Below are 17383 nucleotides of genomic sequence, written 5' to 3'. Positions count from 1 at the left end.
TACACGCACACATGCTTGAGGAGTTTGGTATTCCACTTTTGCTAAAAGTAGTTGGAGAAAAGGTTGGATTCACGAGGTTTCCTAGATAAAAGTTTCCTTTACGAAAGTCAGGTTTCTTGTACGAGAGTCAAATGGGATGTGTCATTTTGCATTATTCGAAATATATTTTATGGTTGCTGTTCTTTTATGCTGGCCATTGATTTATGCTATCTTAACAGTAGTCATAATTTATAACTACTCAAGATATCACATATCCACCACCTCTAGCATAAATTAAACAGCAACGTAGCAACGTCTATTTCTTTCTAATAAACTATTTGAAACAACGTCATCAATGTCGGGGGCGGACGCATCGTTATTTTAGAAAGATTTATATTTTAAGGGCGCTGGTCAATATTGGGTGTGACTACTTAGCTCAAATTTTAGGAACACAGCACTGGGTGTGGCAGTTAAGCAATGATCTGAGATCTTCTGGAAAGTCCAGAGAACTTCAGAGAGTGATTAGGCAGTTTCAATTTTTTAAGGGATATTCCAAGTATCAGAGATCAGAGCAGCTCCAATAGGAGAACTTCAGAGCGGCTCCAATATTTAATTACAGGAGCTTACAAGAAGCTCAGTTGAATTATGGAATGCTCCAAACATTTATGGAAAATTAAGGGGTCTTCAGAGAAGTTCCATGAAATTTGGTGAATTCCGATACCTATGAAAATTCAGAGGAAATTTGGGAAGTTTTGAGATTTTAATGGAAGTTCCATGAGCTTCCAAAAAGTATCGAAAATTTCAGGAAAATTGCGGGAACTTCAGCATAGGTCAAAGAACTTCAAGGCAGTTTAGGATACCGAAAGTGTATCAGAAGTGCTTCTGAACGTGTTTCGCAGTTGGGTGTGGTAAAACTCGTGCATTCCCGGTTAATTTTTAGTGGAAATTCTGTATCACAAAATTACACTGAGTTCCTTTTTTTTGCCGTTCGAAGACGACGAGTTTGCTTTCGCGAGAGTGACGTTTCTTGGATCCGTTTCTTTGCACGGGTGTGTTTTTTGCAACCAGCGGTGTGTAAGTGTGCTTGTGATTTTCATTGCCTACCGGGAGGCCGGTTCACCGTGTTCGGATGTTACGCTTTCGGCGTGTAGTTCCATTGAGAGTCTCGTCACCGTGTGCGAGTTTGAACACAGTCCAGTTGGTAAATTATCTGGGGAAAGTGCTGCTAATATGGCCGCCGCGAGTTTTGGTGGTGATTCGGTGGCCGACGTTGCCGTGAATTAGCGAGTTTACGGCTTGCAAAAGTGCTCGTCTGCTGGTCTTTCGTCAGTGTCGGAGATTGTGAGCAAGCTGAAGGATGCCTCGCTGGATACGCCCAAGACTAGACGGGCGGTAGCTGGTGATCTTGAAAGGTTCCTGGGGAAAGCACTAGGCACAGCACTGAGCACATGGCAATGCAGGATGTATTACAACAAAGTTAATTGGTATTAGATATGTTTGCAAACAGTGACAGATAGCGGACATGAAGCTCAAGTGGAGAAAGGGTGAGGAAAAGGTGTTATATCCTAGAAAAATGGTAAGTTAGAAATTCGCTGTTGTCGTTGTCGTAGGCGCCGTTGTATTCGCGGTCGTATTCTGTATCGTAAGCAGTACCGTTAGTATATTTAAAATTAACCATCAACCGCTGATACTATATGAATAGCTATCTAGTATAGATTGGGAGAGCATCCTCGATCCTGATAATGTTGAAACCGCTGCGCAAACATTTTCACATGTCTTGGCTTATGTCATTGACAGGCACGTTCCGAAAAGAGTTCACCGTAAAATTTCTCATCCTCCCTGGCAGACGAGTGAACTGCTTAGGTTGAAGTCGACCAAGAGAGCCGCATTAAGAAAATTCACAAAGTATCGTACGCTTTCGCTGAAACGTCGTTAGGCTCAATTATGAGTTCAAGCGAGTTAGCCGTCGATGCTATTCGCGATATCAAGGAGGGATTCAGAGGAAACTCAAGTCGCACCCGAAGTCATTCTGGAATTACGTTAATTAGCAGCGCAAGGAATCCGACCTACCTTCTTCAATGGTGTTGAATGGAGCAGTTGCTTCCACTCCTCAGCAGATCTGTCGCTTATTTTCTGAGAAGTTCGCCAGTGTTTTCACGAATGAGAGATTAACTGACGAACACGTTACCCTAGCAGCTAGTAATGTTCCACTGTACGGTCAAACACTGGGTGCGACGGATGTCAACGTCGAGATGATTTTCACTGCCGCATCACAACTCAAGTCGTCCTTCAATCCAGGACCCAATGGCGTTCCATCCGTATTCCTGAAAAAGCATATCGCCAGCTTGCTGATGCCCATGCTTCACCTATTTCGATTGTCCATCTCGAGTGGTACATTTCCATCTTGTTGGAAATACGCACATATGTTTCCTATCCACAAAAAGGGCAGCAAACGGGATGTGCACAATTATCGTGGAATTACGTCGTTGAGTGCAGTTTCGAAGTTATTCGAGTTAGTTATCATGGAGCCTCTACTCTCTCATTGTAAGCAGTATCTAAGTGGTGATCAACACGGCTTCACTTCCGGTCGTTCTACATCCTCAAATCTGCTGTGTTTGACTTCGTATCTTACGGAAAGCATGGCAGAGAGGACTCAAACAGACGTCATATACACCGACTTGTCAGCTGCCTTCGATAAGCTAAACCATGCCATCGCGATTGCCAAGTTGCATAGACTTGGGGTCAGCGGCAACCTCTTACGATGGTTTCGTTCATATCTCACTGATCGGCAACTGATGGTTGCCATTGGTGACAACCGGTCCAATATCTATCTAGCTACGTCAGGAATACCTCAAGGAAGTCACCTGGGACCTTTGATTTTCTTACTCTACTTCAATGACGTGAACTTGGTCATCGAAGGCCCACGACTATCGTATGCAGACGATCTTAAAATCTACCTACGAATCCGCTCGATTGATGACTGTCACTTCCTTCAACGTCAGTTCGAAGCCTTTGCCAGCTGGTGTAATTTGAACCGAATGGTGGTTAACCCCGCTAAGTGTTCAGTGATCACTTTAACTCGGAAGAAAGAACCAATCACATTTGAATACAAACTTATCGGCACTGTAATCGACCGTGTAAACCATGTGAAAGATCTGGGTGTTATTCTGGATTCTCAACTTACGTACAAGCAGCACATCTCGTACGTTGTCGACAAGGCGTCTAGGACATTGGGATTTATCTTCAGGATAGCAAAGAATTTCTCCGATATCTACTGTTTGAAGTCACTGTACTGTTCCTTGGTGCGATCCATTCTGGAATATTGTTCTGTGGTCTGGAGTCCAAACTACAACAATGGTGCTGAGAGAGTTGAGTCCGTTCAACGCCGTTTTCTTCGATTCGCTCTGCGGAAGCTGCCTTGGAGAGACCCATTTCATCTGCCCAGCTATGAAATCCGTTGCCAGCTGATTGATCTGGAGCCTCTCCGAACTAGAAGAGACACCTCTAGGGCCCTGTTCAAGGTACAAGGTAGAATTGATTGCAGTGCAATCTTGGGGCAAGTCAACATTAACGTCCAACCCCGTGCGCTACGTAACAACGTTATGCTGAGATTGCCACTTCAGCGCACAAACTATGGCATGAACGGTGCAATAGGTGGGCTGCAACGAGTGTTCAATCGAGTCTCGGGCATCTTCGATTTCCATATGCCTCGACAGCTGCTACGAAGATACTTCTCATCGTTCTTTTCTGGCATAGGTAACCGTGAATGATCGTGTGTTTTATTTATGTATTTTATTCTTAGTTTTTATTTTTTGACTTATCTATATAAGTTACTTAAATCATCATTGGGGCTATACTCAGCCTGTTGATGCAGACAAATAAATAAATTATCGCGTATTTTTGTTGTTCATTACATACCAAGTGAAATTCGAGAACGTAATTTCATTTGAATAGCTTGTTTAACCAGGGCTTAAACAATCGTCACGTCGGTCATAGCTTGTTATGATTGCCTGAACCATGCGTAAAGAGCAAATCAAAACATTGAACGTCGCGTGAAAGTGGAACTTAATGAAGGCCTAAGTACTCTTTCGTAGCTTTTAGTTTTAGGATTTGAAAGATCTTCTGTTGCAGTGGCTTGCTTACTGAGTAGAAAAACGCAGTCCTAGGTCCTTTCATATTAAAAATGTATGGTAAGATCGCTTGTTTATCGTGTATTTTGTAAAAATCTTCGTTGTCGTCGGTGCCGGGTTTAAATAGTAATAGCAACTTGAGTAACGGTATAATGGATATGAGGGGCTCGGTGGCCTTAGAGCAACCTTTTTTGCTTGCTGAGCAGAACATCATGAGTCTAATCTCAAGCCCCTCCACATTCAAGATTCGTTAATCGTTTTATTTGTTAACATGACTACATGGTAATAACAGCAACTCGATGATTAAAAAGGAGCTCGTCTGCCTAGTGGCAAACGTTTTTGCCTACTGAGCAGAAAACCGTGGGTTCAATCCCAAGCTCATTCGCGTTAATAGATCGTTAGGACATCAATTCAGCTTATCGTTTACCAAAACGAACCCTGCTGCAAACCCAACCATATTACCCAATATCCCAGTGATTCCTCGTGGAAGTGCAGAGGTGTTCTCGGCTTCCATCAAAGCGAGTGTCACGTCAACAAATTCGCCTACCCCTTCCTTTATTGACCTGTGTTCGGGCGCGGCCGGCGCTGGTATTGCCTAGTTTGAGATCACCAGTTTTTACACATTGAGGATGATTGCTAGTCCCAAGCATCGTCTATTGATTTTCTGTGTATTTACAGCTGGTCTGACAATAACATAGTAGCAACCGTGGGCGGTCAATCATGCTCATGCTCATGCTCAAAGAACTTCAAGGCCGTTTATTTAACTTAATGTAAATATTTTAAGGAACATTTAAATAGTTCTGTTAAAATTATGTAAATCTTGGGAGCTGTAATTTAGAGAGGTTTAATTACAAACAAAAATCAGCAAAAAAGTTGGTTGGAGGACTCCCGAAAATTGCGTTATTTGGAGGATTCCTGTATCTGATTTTGAATACATTATTCATAGACGATATTTTGAACAAGGAGCTTAAATATGAAGTAAAAATTTTAATTTCTATAACCACCAAACATCTTTATATGTCTGCTTAAAATTCAAAAAAACCTATGGAAGTCTTATTCAAATTGTTCAAATTGAAAAACATGTTCACATATCACGAAATGTCTTCAAAATGTCTGTAGCAAAAAAAAAATGTCTTCACAGGATTTCAAATGCCTTTAAATCTCGCTACTTTTAAATCCACCCAACAATTTAAATGACCATGAAAATTGAAATACATCTTTCTTTTCAGGCAATTATTTCCGAAAATCGAAGTGTCATCTTGTTTCCAGCTTTTCCCACTTTGACAGGATATCCACAGCTAGAAAATTATAACCATCAAAAAGGTGGACATTAGTCACGCGTACTTAGGCTTCAAGCGCACCATGATTGTACCCGAAAGGAAACGAATAAGACATCATCATCGTTTCTTGCCTTGCCGGCCTTGTCTGCGAGGAAGGTGAGAAATATAATTTGGACGTGTCAGCTAATGAACTGACCTTTTCAGTCCAGTCTGTCGCCGGGTGTGGTCCTTAGCTCAGCCGTTGCCACCCAGAACGATCCCATGTGTCTAATTTTTAATAATCCCCGCCTAGAGGGAATTTGAAAGGGGAAGAAGACAACGGTGATCTTACCTCGTTTCAGCATGCTGGACGTGTGCGGGTTTCGGCTCTTGGTGCTCAACGACGAGCAGTTCCACCGGTGCCACTGAAACTGATGCTGACACTCACGTACGCCCAGCTCCAATCCCTCGATGGCCGCGGCCGTCACATCGCTTGCCCTGTAGCACAGTTCCAGCTGTTCGCGCGTCAAGCCCGGCACCGTGCGGCATGTTGCACGGACATCCGGCATGCAGAGGATTCTACGGAGGAGGGGAAGGCAAGAAAGAGAAAAGAAGAAATTTTGCTTTTAAAATCCTATCGGATGCATGTACTTGAGCTGATGCAAAGCGGTCAAAACGCGGGATCGTTATCGCGTTATACATACTCGCTAATTTCCCATCATTATTTTAATGAGATGTAATTAATTTATTGGAATGAATTAGCAGTTGCAACGGGTCCAGTGCTGCAGCAACGGCAGTGGCAGCACGCGAACTTCCTCGGGACGAGCGAGATGAGAATGCAAAATGTCAGCCGAGTTCACTGCAGCCGAGGAATTTACGCGACGACTGATGCGGGATCGGCGGTTCGCGGTTTAACACTTTCGAGTGGAACTAATTAATAAACTGTGAAATATAGGCATTTAGTCCCAGAGCAAGCTTTCTCGGTAAAAAAGGATTCAGTTACCAGATTGTGGTTGTGAGCTGTGTGATCTACTTTTTACTGGCGTGTGGTGCTCCGCATTGAATTCCGTTTGGATGGATGTGCGAAAATACCAGATCATTAATAAACAAATCTGCTGGCATAAATTACATGCTAATTGGACATGAACCAAATTTCGAAATGCTAAACCGGATAAACATATATTGGCAACTGATAGGCAAGCTTTGTTATCAAGACGAGCACGTTGGAAATGGATTTCCAGCCTTCAGTTTGGGACTTTCATCATAGATCCTTGAACTATGTATTCAGTAGCTCCGATACTTGACTTAAATAGAAAAGTAATGTGTGCTATTTTCACCAATAGTTACAGTTTTGCTGCTCAGTTTTCTACATTTTCTCACCACTGGTTGAATAATAAATTCTTCGATCGATAATCATACAAAATCGACAATAGTTTTCCAATGTTCACCCCCTAATCTCTCCTTTCCGACTCTCAAATAAGTCAATTTCAGATTTCAAGGCAAAACGCTTCAGGAATGTTCTATCCACCGAGTGACAGAAATCGTTTTAATTGTCGTACAAATTTGTTCACCCACCTTGTTCGGTGGTGTTGTCACTCCATTGGCATCCTCTTGAATGTTGTACTTTGCATACTGAGCCCAATCCCGGAACAGAGCCCATCCGTGCCACGCTATGCCACGGGGAGTGTGAGAATCGATTGCTTCATCCAGCAGCAGTGCTCCAGGAAAGAGCAGCAACAATTTGCCCTTAACTGCAACTCAACTCCTTGGTTCGTTTGCTCAGTCAGTGTCGGATTCTGAAGCGCTCGGAGGAGGAAAAATCCTTGGAATTTGTTTCATTAGCCCTTAAGACTGTGTGAGCCAACTTTGTCGTTTTAGCCATCGTCGACGTCTCGAAAGTGCGCGCGCGGTGAGCAAAGGGAATATCATAAAAATAACTCCAACCAAGTTCTCACGGCCTCTGTCTCTGGTGGAAAGGATTTCGCTGAGGATTGAACCCACAGCGACCGGGCATTGGACTGGATTGGACTGGACTGGATTGGAATGGAGTGCGGGAGAATGACCTGAATGCCATCGTTGTTCGTGGACGGTTGCTGGTCGAGATGCTGCTGGCGGGGAGCTTTCGGCTTTGGACAGATTTTCTGCGGAATCATCGCAAAACGCAAAGGGCATTCTGAGTGAAAGAAATTTGCTTGGAATCTAGTGCAAGGCTTCGCACACCGAGACAACAATTATGATGAATGGTCCGTTTGGATGCTGCTTCGTCGGTTTCTACGGCGAGGGACAAAAAGGGTCCTTATTCCTGGAATTCTGGTTGGAATAGCGCAGTGAATTGCAGCGAGCGTGAGAAAATGCTACCGAAGGATAAACTTTGTTATAAGCTACAGGGAAAGGTGGTTAAAAGTTAGGAGCTGTCTACATACCACGGGGGCAGTTTTTGAGATGTTTTAGACTCCCCGCCACGAGGGGGAGGGGAGACAATCATCCATACAAATATTTGAAAATATGTGTGGACCACTCGCCAACCCCCTCTCCAAATAAACTCCACGTGGAAAATGGAGAGCCTCTTATGAGTCATATTGACATGCAAGAAAAACTGGTGTAGCCGACTGTGTCATAATCAATGGATCACATCAGTCGAGCAGTTTAAAATTACGTTTACTACCACTCATACTTTGCTGCGAAACATTATTTTGGAAACAAAATCTTTTAGAGCCTATAGAAAATACGAGAATCTTATTGATGCTACGCTATTTAGAATGTATTCCTTAATTTTCATAAAACTGCTGGAAGCAGCTCGTAAGAAAACTGCGAGGTGGTAGCCCATATTTTGCACCAATAGAAACAATAAAAAGTCGGCGCCGATGGTGTAGTGGTAAGCGTGACTGCTTTCTCAACCCAATGGGTATAGGTTCAATCTCAGCCGAGGTCGGTGGGATTTTTCTGAGGTATAAAACGTTCCTTCGAAAGGGAAGTAAAGCCGTTGGCCCGGCCCATGGGTGCGATATTCTACGCAGGTGTGGAAGCTCGATTGCCGTCAATGGAAGGCAATCGATGTCCGTCGGTGTTTTGCAGTAGATTGCGGAACAGAGACCGACGTTAAATAAAGGAATGAAGAAGAAACAATGAAATGCACCCTGAAAATCAATAAGGCCGGAACAAATCACATTTATTTTTCTTTTTTCACTCGATGCTCGAACCAGTGAAGGGGGGGGGGGGGGGAGGAATAAAAAATAATGAAAAAATAAAAAAAATAAAACCTTCAAAATTTGTTTTACATCACATGTAGTTCAAGCGTTTACATTACCTCTTAGCCTTCGCTTTAGTCTTATACTTCTTTGAAGCCGTGATTTTTGACAATAATGTATAACAGAAGCCAGAAATGTTGACTTTATTATGTGTAACACTCTGGTTATCAACAAGTCATTTCGCGCAAAAGTGTAATTTTTGTGGTTTTATAAATTCCGAATACACCATCAAGCGGAATACCGCAAACGTAATCGTTCTTATAAAAAAACGTTCTGTTTTCGATAGTTCCTCCTTATTCAAATATAACATGGCAGAACAGGAAACCCAAATTTATATCAACATATCTACTTTGTGAATTTAATCTCAGTTTTCTCAACAATTGCGCGTGCTTCAAAAAATCTAACTAGACGTATGGATTCAGGAACGTCTATTCAACAAAATCCAAGCATAATATTCAGAAAAAGGAGCCAGAATCCATCCTGACTAAACATTCCATTCTATAAAATCCAAGCATAACTTTCAAAGGACGGTATCAAAATCCAACTTAGCAGAAAAGGAAACCCAAATTTGTACACGCAAACCAAAAATGTATTACAATGAATGTTAGTTCCATTTCCTATCATCCTCTGTTCATGAACATCGCAGCGAATGTTAGAAGTTGACCTTGCAGGCGATGTAATGGTTTTTTGCCTTTTTTATTTCGTGTTCTGTCTGTGCTTTCATCTACACAAGCAAGCTTTTGCCTTTATGTATGTATAACATGGCAGAACTACGCACACCCTTGCCTCGAATCTCTCCAGCAGAAAAAGCATACGAAGTCAAGTGTGAGAGGAAATGAGCGCTTCTTGTTTGCTTTTAGGCTATATTCAGAAGCATGAGAGAGCAGTGGAGAAAGCACAGGTCTGATAATCACAACGTTCGTGGTTCGAGTCCCAGTCGGCAACCTTTTTCCAATTTTTTTCGACATAGTTCATTTCACTCATTAATACACTCCACATTTTTCGGTCTCCAATTCTCTTGCATTGGACCGCAGCTAGGTATATTGCATCCTCGGTTCATGTGGTCTCCACTTACATCCTCTGATGATGAATCCCACATAATTGTAAGCGAATCTTACATCCACCGGTTGGGTGTAAAAATATACTTTTCGAATTATAAACCTGGTTCAACGCTCACGTATGGATTCAGCAAGGTCCATTCAATAAAATACAAGCTTATGTTTCAAAGATCAGCAGCACCGGTGGTGTAGTGGTAAGCCTGGGTTCAATCCCAGTCAGCACCGCCGGGATGTTCTGAGGCATTACATCCCTGATCACGCCTTCATTCGGAAGGGAAGTAAAGCCGTTGGTCCCCGGTTCATGAGTTGATGGGTCGATAGGTAGGGTCCAGGTGTGGGAGCAGCCTTCCTGGCGTCGGTAGCATTGGTGCCCAGCACGGAAAACAAGATCGACGGAAAACAACATCAAGAAAAAACAAAATCAAAGATATGAGCCGAAATGCAATTTGGCTGAACCGATAAACCAAATTTCTATGAAAATACGTATGGATTCAGCAATTCTATAAGATCCATAACTATTTTCAAAGGAAGGCACCGAAATTCAACTTGGCTGTATAGGAAACACAAATTTCCATGAAAATACGTACTTTTGAGATTAAAAAAAAATTGTGCGTGCTTCAAAAAATGTACCATCATGTATTGATTCTGCAAGTTCCAGCCTATAAAATCTTAGCCTATTTTTCAAAGGAATAAGCCAAAATACAACTTGGCTGAACAGGAAACCCGAATTTTCATCGAAATACGTATTTTTGTGAATTTAAACTCGGTTTCCACAAAAAAAATCAAAAATTCAACCATGACGTATGGATTCAGCAAGGTCCATTCTATAAAATCCAAGTCTATTTGTCGAATATCGTAGTCGAAATTAAACTTGGCAGGAAAGAAAATCAAAGTTTTTATGAAAATACGTCCTTTGTGAATTTAAGCTCGGTGTACTTAAAAATTGATAAATTCTCACGTTGAACGGCGCCGGTGGTGTAGTGGTAAGCGTGATTACCTCTCACCCCAGCAGGCCTGGGTTCAATCCCAGTCGGCGCCGCCGGGATGTTCTGAGGCATAACATCTCTGATCACGCCTTCCTTCGGATGAGAAGTAAAGCCGTTGGTCCCCGGTTCATGAGTTTGATGGGTCGATAGGTAGGGTCCAGGTGTGGGAGCTGCCTTCTTGGCACGTCGGTAGCATTGGTGCTCAGCACGGAAAACAAGATCGACGGAAAAAAACAAACCAAAAGGAAAAAAAAACTCTCACGTATGGATTCAGCAAGTTTTATTCCATAAAATACAGGCCTATTTTTTAAATACAGGAGCCAAAATTCAGTTCAGCAAAACAGAAAAATCTAATTTCTATGAAAATACCTACACGCACACCGAAAATCAATTACAATGAATGTTAGTTCCGTTTCCTATCATCCTCTGTTCATGAAAATCGCAATGAATGTTAGAAATTGACCATTTCGTGTTCTATCTACGCTGTCGACTATACCAGTAAGCTTATAGAGCGACGTACATTGTAGAACATTGTAGAACGACGCACACACTTGCCTCGAATCTCTCCAACAGTCGAAGTCGAGTATTCGAGAAGATGAGCGCTTCATGTTTGCTTTTAGGCTATTCATATTCAGAAGCTTGGGAGAGCAGTGGAGAAAGCACATGTCTGATAATCGCAACGTTCGTGGTTCAAGTCCAGCCGGCAATCTGTTTCCTATTTTTTTCGACATGACTAATTTACCTCACTAATTCACTCTAAATTTTTCGGTTGCCAATTTTCTTGGACCGCAGCTAGGTATATCGCATCCTCGGTTCATGCAATCTCCACTAACATCCTTTGATGATGAATCCCACATAATTGTAAGCGAATCTTACATCCCTCGGTTGGGTGTACTTTTGTTAATACGTCAGGTTGATCCTTACGGATTCAGCAAGTTCCATTCTATTGTACCACAAAAAGCATTCTAAACGCAGTTAGAACCCGGAATTTGCATTATCTACACCCGCGGGAAAGTCCAATGCAGCCTGCTAGAATCATTAAAAGTGGTTTTGAACGGTCGAACAATACTATCTTGACATTTTGACCATCGCCTAAAATGCATTTATTGCACTTCTTCCTGAAGGCGAACCAGCCCAAGGCTGAAAGCCTCCCTAATAAAGATAAATAATAATAATATTGCACTTCTGTTGTGTCACAAAAAAGCATTCTAAACGCAGTCAAAACCCGGAATTTGCATTTCAAACGATTAAACCGAAATCCAACCTGGCTTAAAAACATCTACCATCACGTATGAACTCACAAAGGTATATACACCCAACCGGGGGATGTAAGATTCGCTTACAATTATGTGGGATTCATATTAGTGGAGACCGCATGAACCGAGGATGCGATATACCTAGCTGCGGTCCAATGCAAGAAAATTGGAGACCGAAAAATGAAGAGTGTGTGTTAGTGAGGTAAATTTAGTTATGTCGAAACAAATTTGAAACAGACTGCCGGCTGGACTCGAACCACGAACGTTGCGATTATCAAACCTGTGCTTTCTCCATTGCTCTCTCCATGCTTCTGAATATGGATAGCCTAAAAGCAAACATGAAGCGCTCGTTTTCTCGCATACTCGACTTCGTATGCTTTTTTGCTGCTGGAGAGATTCGAGGCAAGTGTGTGCGTCGTTCTACAATGTTCTACAATGTACGTCGTTCTACAAGCTTACTGGTATAGTCAAAAGCGTAGATAGAACACGAAATAAAAAAGACAAAAAACCATTACATCGTTTGCATGGTCAATTTCTAACATTCGTTGCGATTTTCATGAACAGAGGATGATAGGAAACGGAACTAACATTCATTGTAATAGATTTTTGGTTTGCGTGTACACTTTTAGGAAAGCTAAGCAAGATTGTGACATTGACAAATGCCAAGGCAGTTAACAAAAATCTGGGGCTCACTTAGGAAAATGTCAAATCCGTCCTGACATGTTTGGATTCAGTTCGGAAATAGTTGAATCAATGCAGGAAACGTTGGATTCATATAAGAAAGATTTTAAATCAGCTAATGTGGCCTTACTCCAGAAAATGCGAAACCAATTCTTTAAAGCTTAGGTTCGGGATATGTTAGATCACTTCAGGATAGAAAGGATTGAATAATATAACAAAAAGGTTTTGACTCAGTTAGAAAAATGTTGATAACTTATCGACTCAGATTTGAATCTGCTTTGAAAAATGTCACCTCAATTAGGAATTTCCTGAATCGTTTCGGATTTGGTCTCACTTCTAAAACATTTAAACCAATTTTGAAAAGATTGGATTTACCTCAGAAATTGTTGAATCACTGTAGAAAAGAATTGAATCATTAAGTAGCATTGCAGTAGGTTTGTAAGTTGAATTTTTTTTAGATCGAATGCAAAAATCGGGCGGCTATGGTGGGCTGGGCACTTTGTACAATGTCGGATAATGACCCGATGAAAATGGTTCTTGGTAGCGACCATACTGGAACAGGACGAAGATTTGCTCAGCGAACAAGGGGGATCAATCATATTGATATATTTTATATATCATGCTTTATTATAACGTTATTAACATAACTGCCTCAAAAAAGTGATACATAAAAATGTCAATTGCTCAAAATATAGCAAAAAGTAGCAGCCAATTTTTTAACAGTGATTGAAATCTGGAACGCGCAAAAATTGGTCAACTTCAAATTGGTGTATTTCTGTTAAAATGCATAAATAAAAACCTGAAATGCTGCATTTGGAAGTTGAGTGTACATATAATGGTTGCTATGATGAGTTTTCACCGTTTGCTCTCCAGTTTTAAAAATGACGTCCAAGCAAGAGGAGCAGCGTGTCAAAATTTTGCTCGCGCAGCAAGAGATTCCGACGATCTCACACACCAAGTTGGCAAAATTGCTGGATGTGGCCAAATCGACCGCGACAAACGTTTTAAAAGTGTTCGGGGAGCATCTGTCGACCGCCAGCAAGCCTGGAAGCGGTGGCAATTGTAATCCGAACGTTGCAGCGACGACGAAGAAGGTTGTGGTGAAATATAAGCGGAATCCTAACCTCTCCATCCGGGACGTCGCTGACAAGCTCAATGGGTCTCATCCCAAGTAACATTTCCAGTTTTATAGAGGGTTTATAGCATTCTAAAAGTCTAAATCATGGTCTACAGAACCTTCAGAAAACCAAATTTTTTACTTGGGATACTACTGTGCAGCGGGCCAAGAAACAAGCCGGGTTGTCGACGTTTAAGAATGTGATGGTGGCGAACCGAGATTACAAACAAAACACGTCGGCAAAGCAGCGGTCCCGAAAGCTGTATACGAATCTGCTCACAAAGTTCGACTGTGTCGTCATGGACGACGAAACTTATGTCAAGGCGGATTTCAAGCAGCTTCCGGGAAAGAAGTTTTATACCGCATCAGGAAAAGGGAAGGTGGCTGAAATTTTCAAAACTATCAAACTATCGAAGCTCCCGAAAAAAATTTCTCGTCTGGCAGGCCATATACACCTGTGGTCTAAAAGCGGCATTTTCATTACTACGGGAACCATCAGACAAGAGATCTACGTCCAGGAGTGCCTGGAAAAGCGGCTGCTACCATTCCTAAAGCAACATAATAGTCCTGTGCTGTTCTGGCCGGACTTGGCGAGCTGCCACTATGGGGAAAAGGCAATCGAGTACTACGATGCGAACAACGTGGTTGTGGTACCCAAAGACCACAACCCTCCCAACAGCCCAGAACTCCGTCCCATCGAACGGTATTGGGCCTTGGTCAAACGGAATCTCAAACAAACTAATAAATCCATGGAAAACGAGCAGCAGTTTAAATCTAACTGGCGTTCGGCGGCGAATAAGGTCGATGAGACCACTGTGCAAATATTTAATGCAAGGGGTTAAGCGGAAGGCACGGCAGTTCGGATTTGGCAAACCAAAAGAATAAACGATTTTTTTTTCCTTTAAATATATGACTACACAAAAAAAAAGAAGATTTTTGTGATATGAATTTTGACTAAAAGAAACGATTTTTTTGTCGACCAATTTTTGCGCGTTCCAGTCTTTAGTGTAGACCTTGTTGGGTAAAATAACGATCATATTGCAACAGGCAACTGCAGGCATTTTCATGTTACATCATTTGAATATTGCATATGGTAAATTCCTTCAAATTTGTTGACATTTTGCTATAGGTGATAGATTGTTTGATAAGCTTCGTTTTATATTTGTTCGAGACTTGTGGACTGTAAACTGCACTATTCATTTTTAAATCGATTATTGTATCCTTTAAATTTGTCTTACCTCGTAACGGGATACCTTTATGAAGAGTTTTTAGTGTGTTGGTTTATTTCCTTTAAATTCCGTTAATAATTGCTTATCTGGTGTTGAGTACTTGGACCCTGATCAAGTCTGCAAGTAGTAGACGAAATACGCGTAAATTGCATGAGATAAGCAATTATAACGGAATTTAAAGGAAATAAACCAACACACTCAAAGCACGATTATTGTAGCTAAGCAATGCAAGCAGGGCTGGAGTTTGAAAGGAGCACAAGTATGAACACTGAAAATTAAATGAAAATTATGTGGCCACCTATGTGGCGTAAAAATGAACTAATATGAAGCTTTCAAAAGATGGCGCTTTTAAAATTGAGCAACTTTGTAGAACATTGCATCGCTGTAGAAAGCAAACCAATGGCGCTAGAGGTTTTGGCCACGCGAATGGCTTCGCTGCCACACTGTGCGTACAATGGCCGGAGCCCGGACAAAACCTCTAAGAATTATGCTTTTATTTTTGATATTTTATATTTTTTCTACACACTTAGAAAAATTCATGTAAATTTAGGTGCTCTGAGACTGACATATACGAGCGTCAATTATGACATAAAATTGAGTAATAATAGACGCAAAATTCAGCTCCATCGAACTTACTTTTCGTCGAGTAACAAACTTTTCAGTCTCGGAGCACTTAATTTTACATGACATGTTTGTTTACGTCTCATCCTTTATGTCAAAGATGGATTTCGTCACTTGTAAAATTAGGTATTTCTAAGTGTGTAGGTTTCTCATACATTGAATAACGATTTCTCAAAATTTCGTGATTATTGGATAAGATTTCGATTTATGACAATACTTTGAACGTTGCTACTTAAAAAAGGTCACTTAAATACCTGTTACACATTAAATTTTGAACCAATTTGATCACAACAGGTTTCATTTTGAAACGGAGTAAAACAAAATATTCCCATGTAAATAAGCTTGTGTAGGTTGCTCTTAACTTTGCAAAAATGTTAAATGATAAAATTATGAGGCTTTTGTAGGTTAGCTAATTTTTTTTCTTCAAATAACTCAAATCTGTATCTCTTATACATGGTGAATTAAAGCGGCCAGAACTTGTTATTGTTTTTCAGTGAAACACCATTTTACGGAATTCGTTTGATAAACAAAGTTACAGGCAAATCAATGAAAATAAATGTATGAAATTAATGTAAATTATTTTCTAAGCAATTTTGGTATGTGTAATTGTATACGATACAAACATGCATGAAACAAAAATCAATATCCATTTTTTGCGATTTTCGGGACGAATTTCAAAAATGGCTACAAACCTTAGCTATTTAACTTTCTATTACATCAATTCGCAAATTTTAAACCTAAAGAACACTACAAAGCAACGGCCAGTCCCAATTCCGCGCTCAAACCTGCAATTCGAATCCAGATGGCAGCCAACTAAATCCAAACCGACTGACATGTACGTCGAATAGCCGATCCACAACGTAATCCCTTCAAATCACTGTCTGAGTCTGAGAACCAAAAGTACCGGGAGCTCAATGGCCGAACACACGATTTAACGTCCTTATCTTGATCTTTAACAAAGCAGCAAAACTAAAGGGAACCCATCCAGATCGGTATCCATCGATAGCAGGATGTCGATTGTGAGTATGAATGTCACAATACTCAATTGGCAGTAGCAGTAGCTGCAGCGTTTTTAGATCTCTAAACATATGTGACAGAGCGGAGGGTCCTTCGGACGGTGGTGCTGCAAAACTTTCCTGAATGGGATATTTTTCATGCGCAACTGTTCTGCTGCTACAACTACCCATACCTTCATCTACAGCGACGAACAGCCCAGCGGAACTGGGAAAGTAGAGTAGTTTATAATACGAGATGGCATGCATAAGCCGTTTTCCTGCACAAACAACAGAATAAATGCAGTGTCTCTTATCGCCGGTCGTCGATCTTCTGGGAAACTGACAGCAAAACGCACACAAGATAGATAGTACTGGCACACGCTCTCGGGGATGCTCGGCATGCGGTGGTGACGAAGAAAGGAAGCTTTCGTCAGGGCAGGACGAGATTAATGTGATTTTTGCTGCGCGCTGGAAGTTGGCTCAAATGATGCAACGAGCGCTGGAGAGCGAGTGAGCTCACAGGAATTTAATTCACAAATTTGTATTCATTACATGAGCTTGAGCTCTCAAACTTTGCTCGGTCAACAACATCCGCCAGCAGCGGAGATAAGCTCTCTCATTCGAGCAAAACCGACTTGACGAATTTGCTGATGAAAGATTCGCGCTTTCGCATGCTGCCGTTGTTGTCGTTTTTGAGGAAAGATTTTTGTTTTATAGATTTAATAAATTTGATTTACGACTGCACTGGTCTACTGGCCGAGTGATGGCGTGTTTGCTTTTCCAAGAGCGCTAGGGACGGGTTATAACCCGAAAATGGTGGGATT

At 41.4% G+C, this 17383-nt stretch overlaps 1 protein-coding gene across 1 annotated transcript in view; it reads right to left on the bottom strand.

Moving 5' to 3' along the window:
• The window catches only part of Wnt10 (Wnt oncogene analog 10), a 62595-nt gene that overhangs the window by 27853 nt on the left and 17359 nt on the right, over positions 1 to 17383 (bottom strand). Inside the window, exon 2 of the mRNA XM_065224476.1 lies at positions 5721 to 5947. Coding sequence (XP_065080548.1) covers positions 5721 to 5947 — 227 coding nt within the window. The remainder of the gene's footprint in view (positions 1 to 5720; positions 5948 to 17383) is intronic.

The sequence above is a fragment of the Ochlerotatus camptorhynchus genome, unplaced genomic scaffold (assembly GCF_037179485.1).
Source record: "Ochlerotatus camptorhynchus isolate MF236.1 unplaced genomic scaffold, CSIRO-AGI_Acam_v1.1 ptg000211l, whole genome shotgun sequence".
In the NCBI taxonomy this organism is placed as follows: Eukaryota; Metazoa; Arthropoda; class Insecta; order Diptera; family Culicidae; genus Ochlerotatus; species Ochlerotatus camptorhynchus.
The sequence above is the reverse complement of the archived record's forward strand: the minus strand, read 5'-3'. Positions and strand labels throughout refer to the sequence as shown.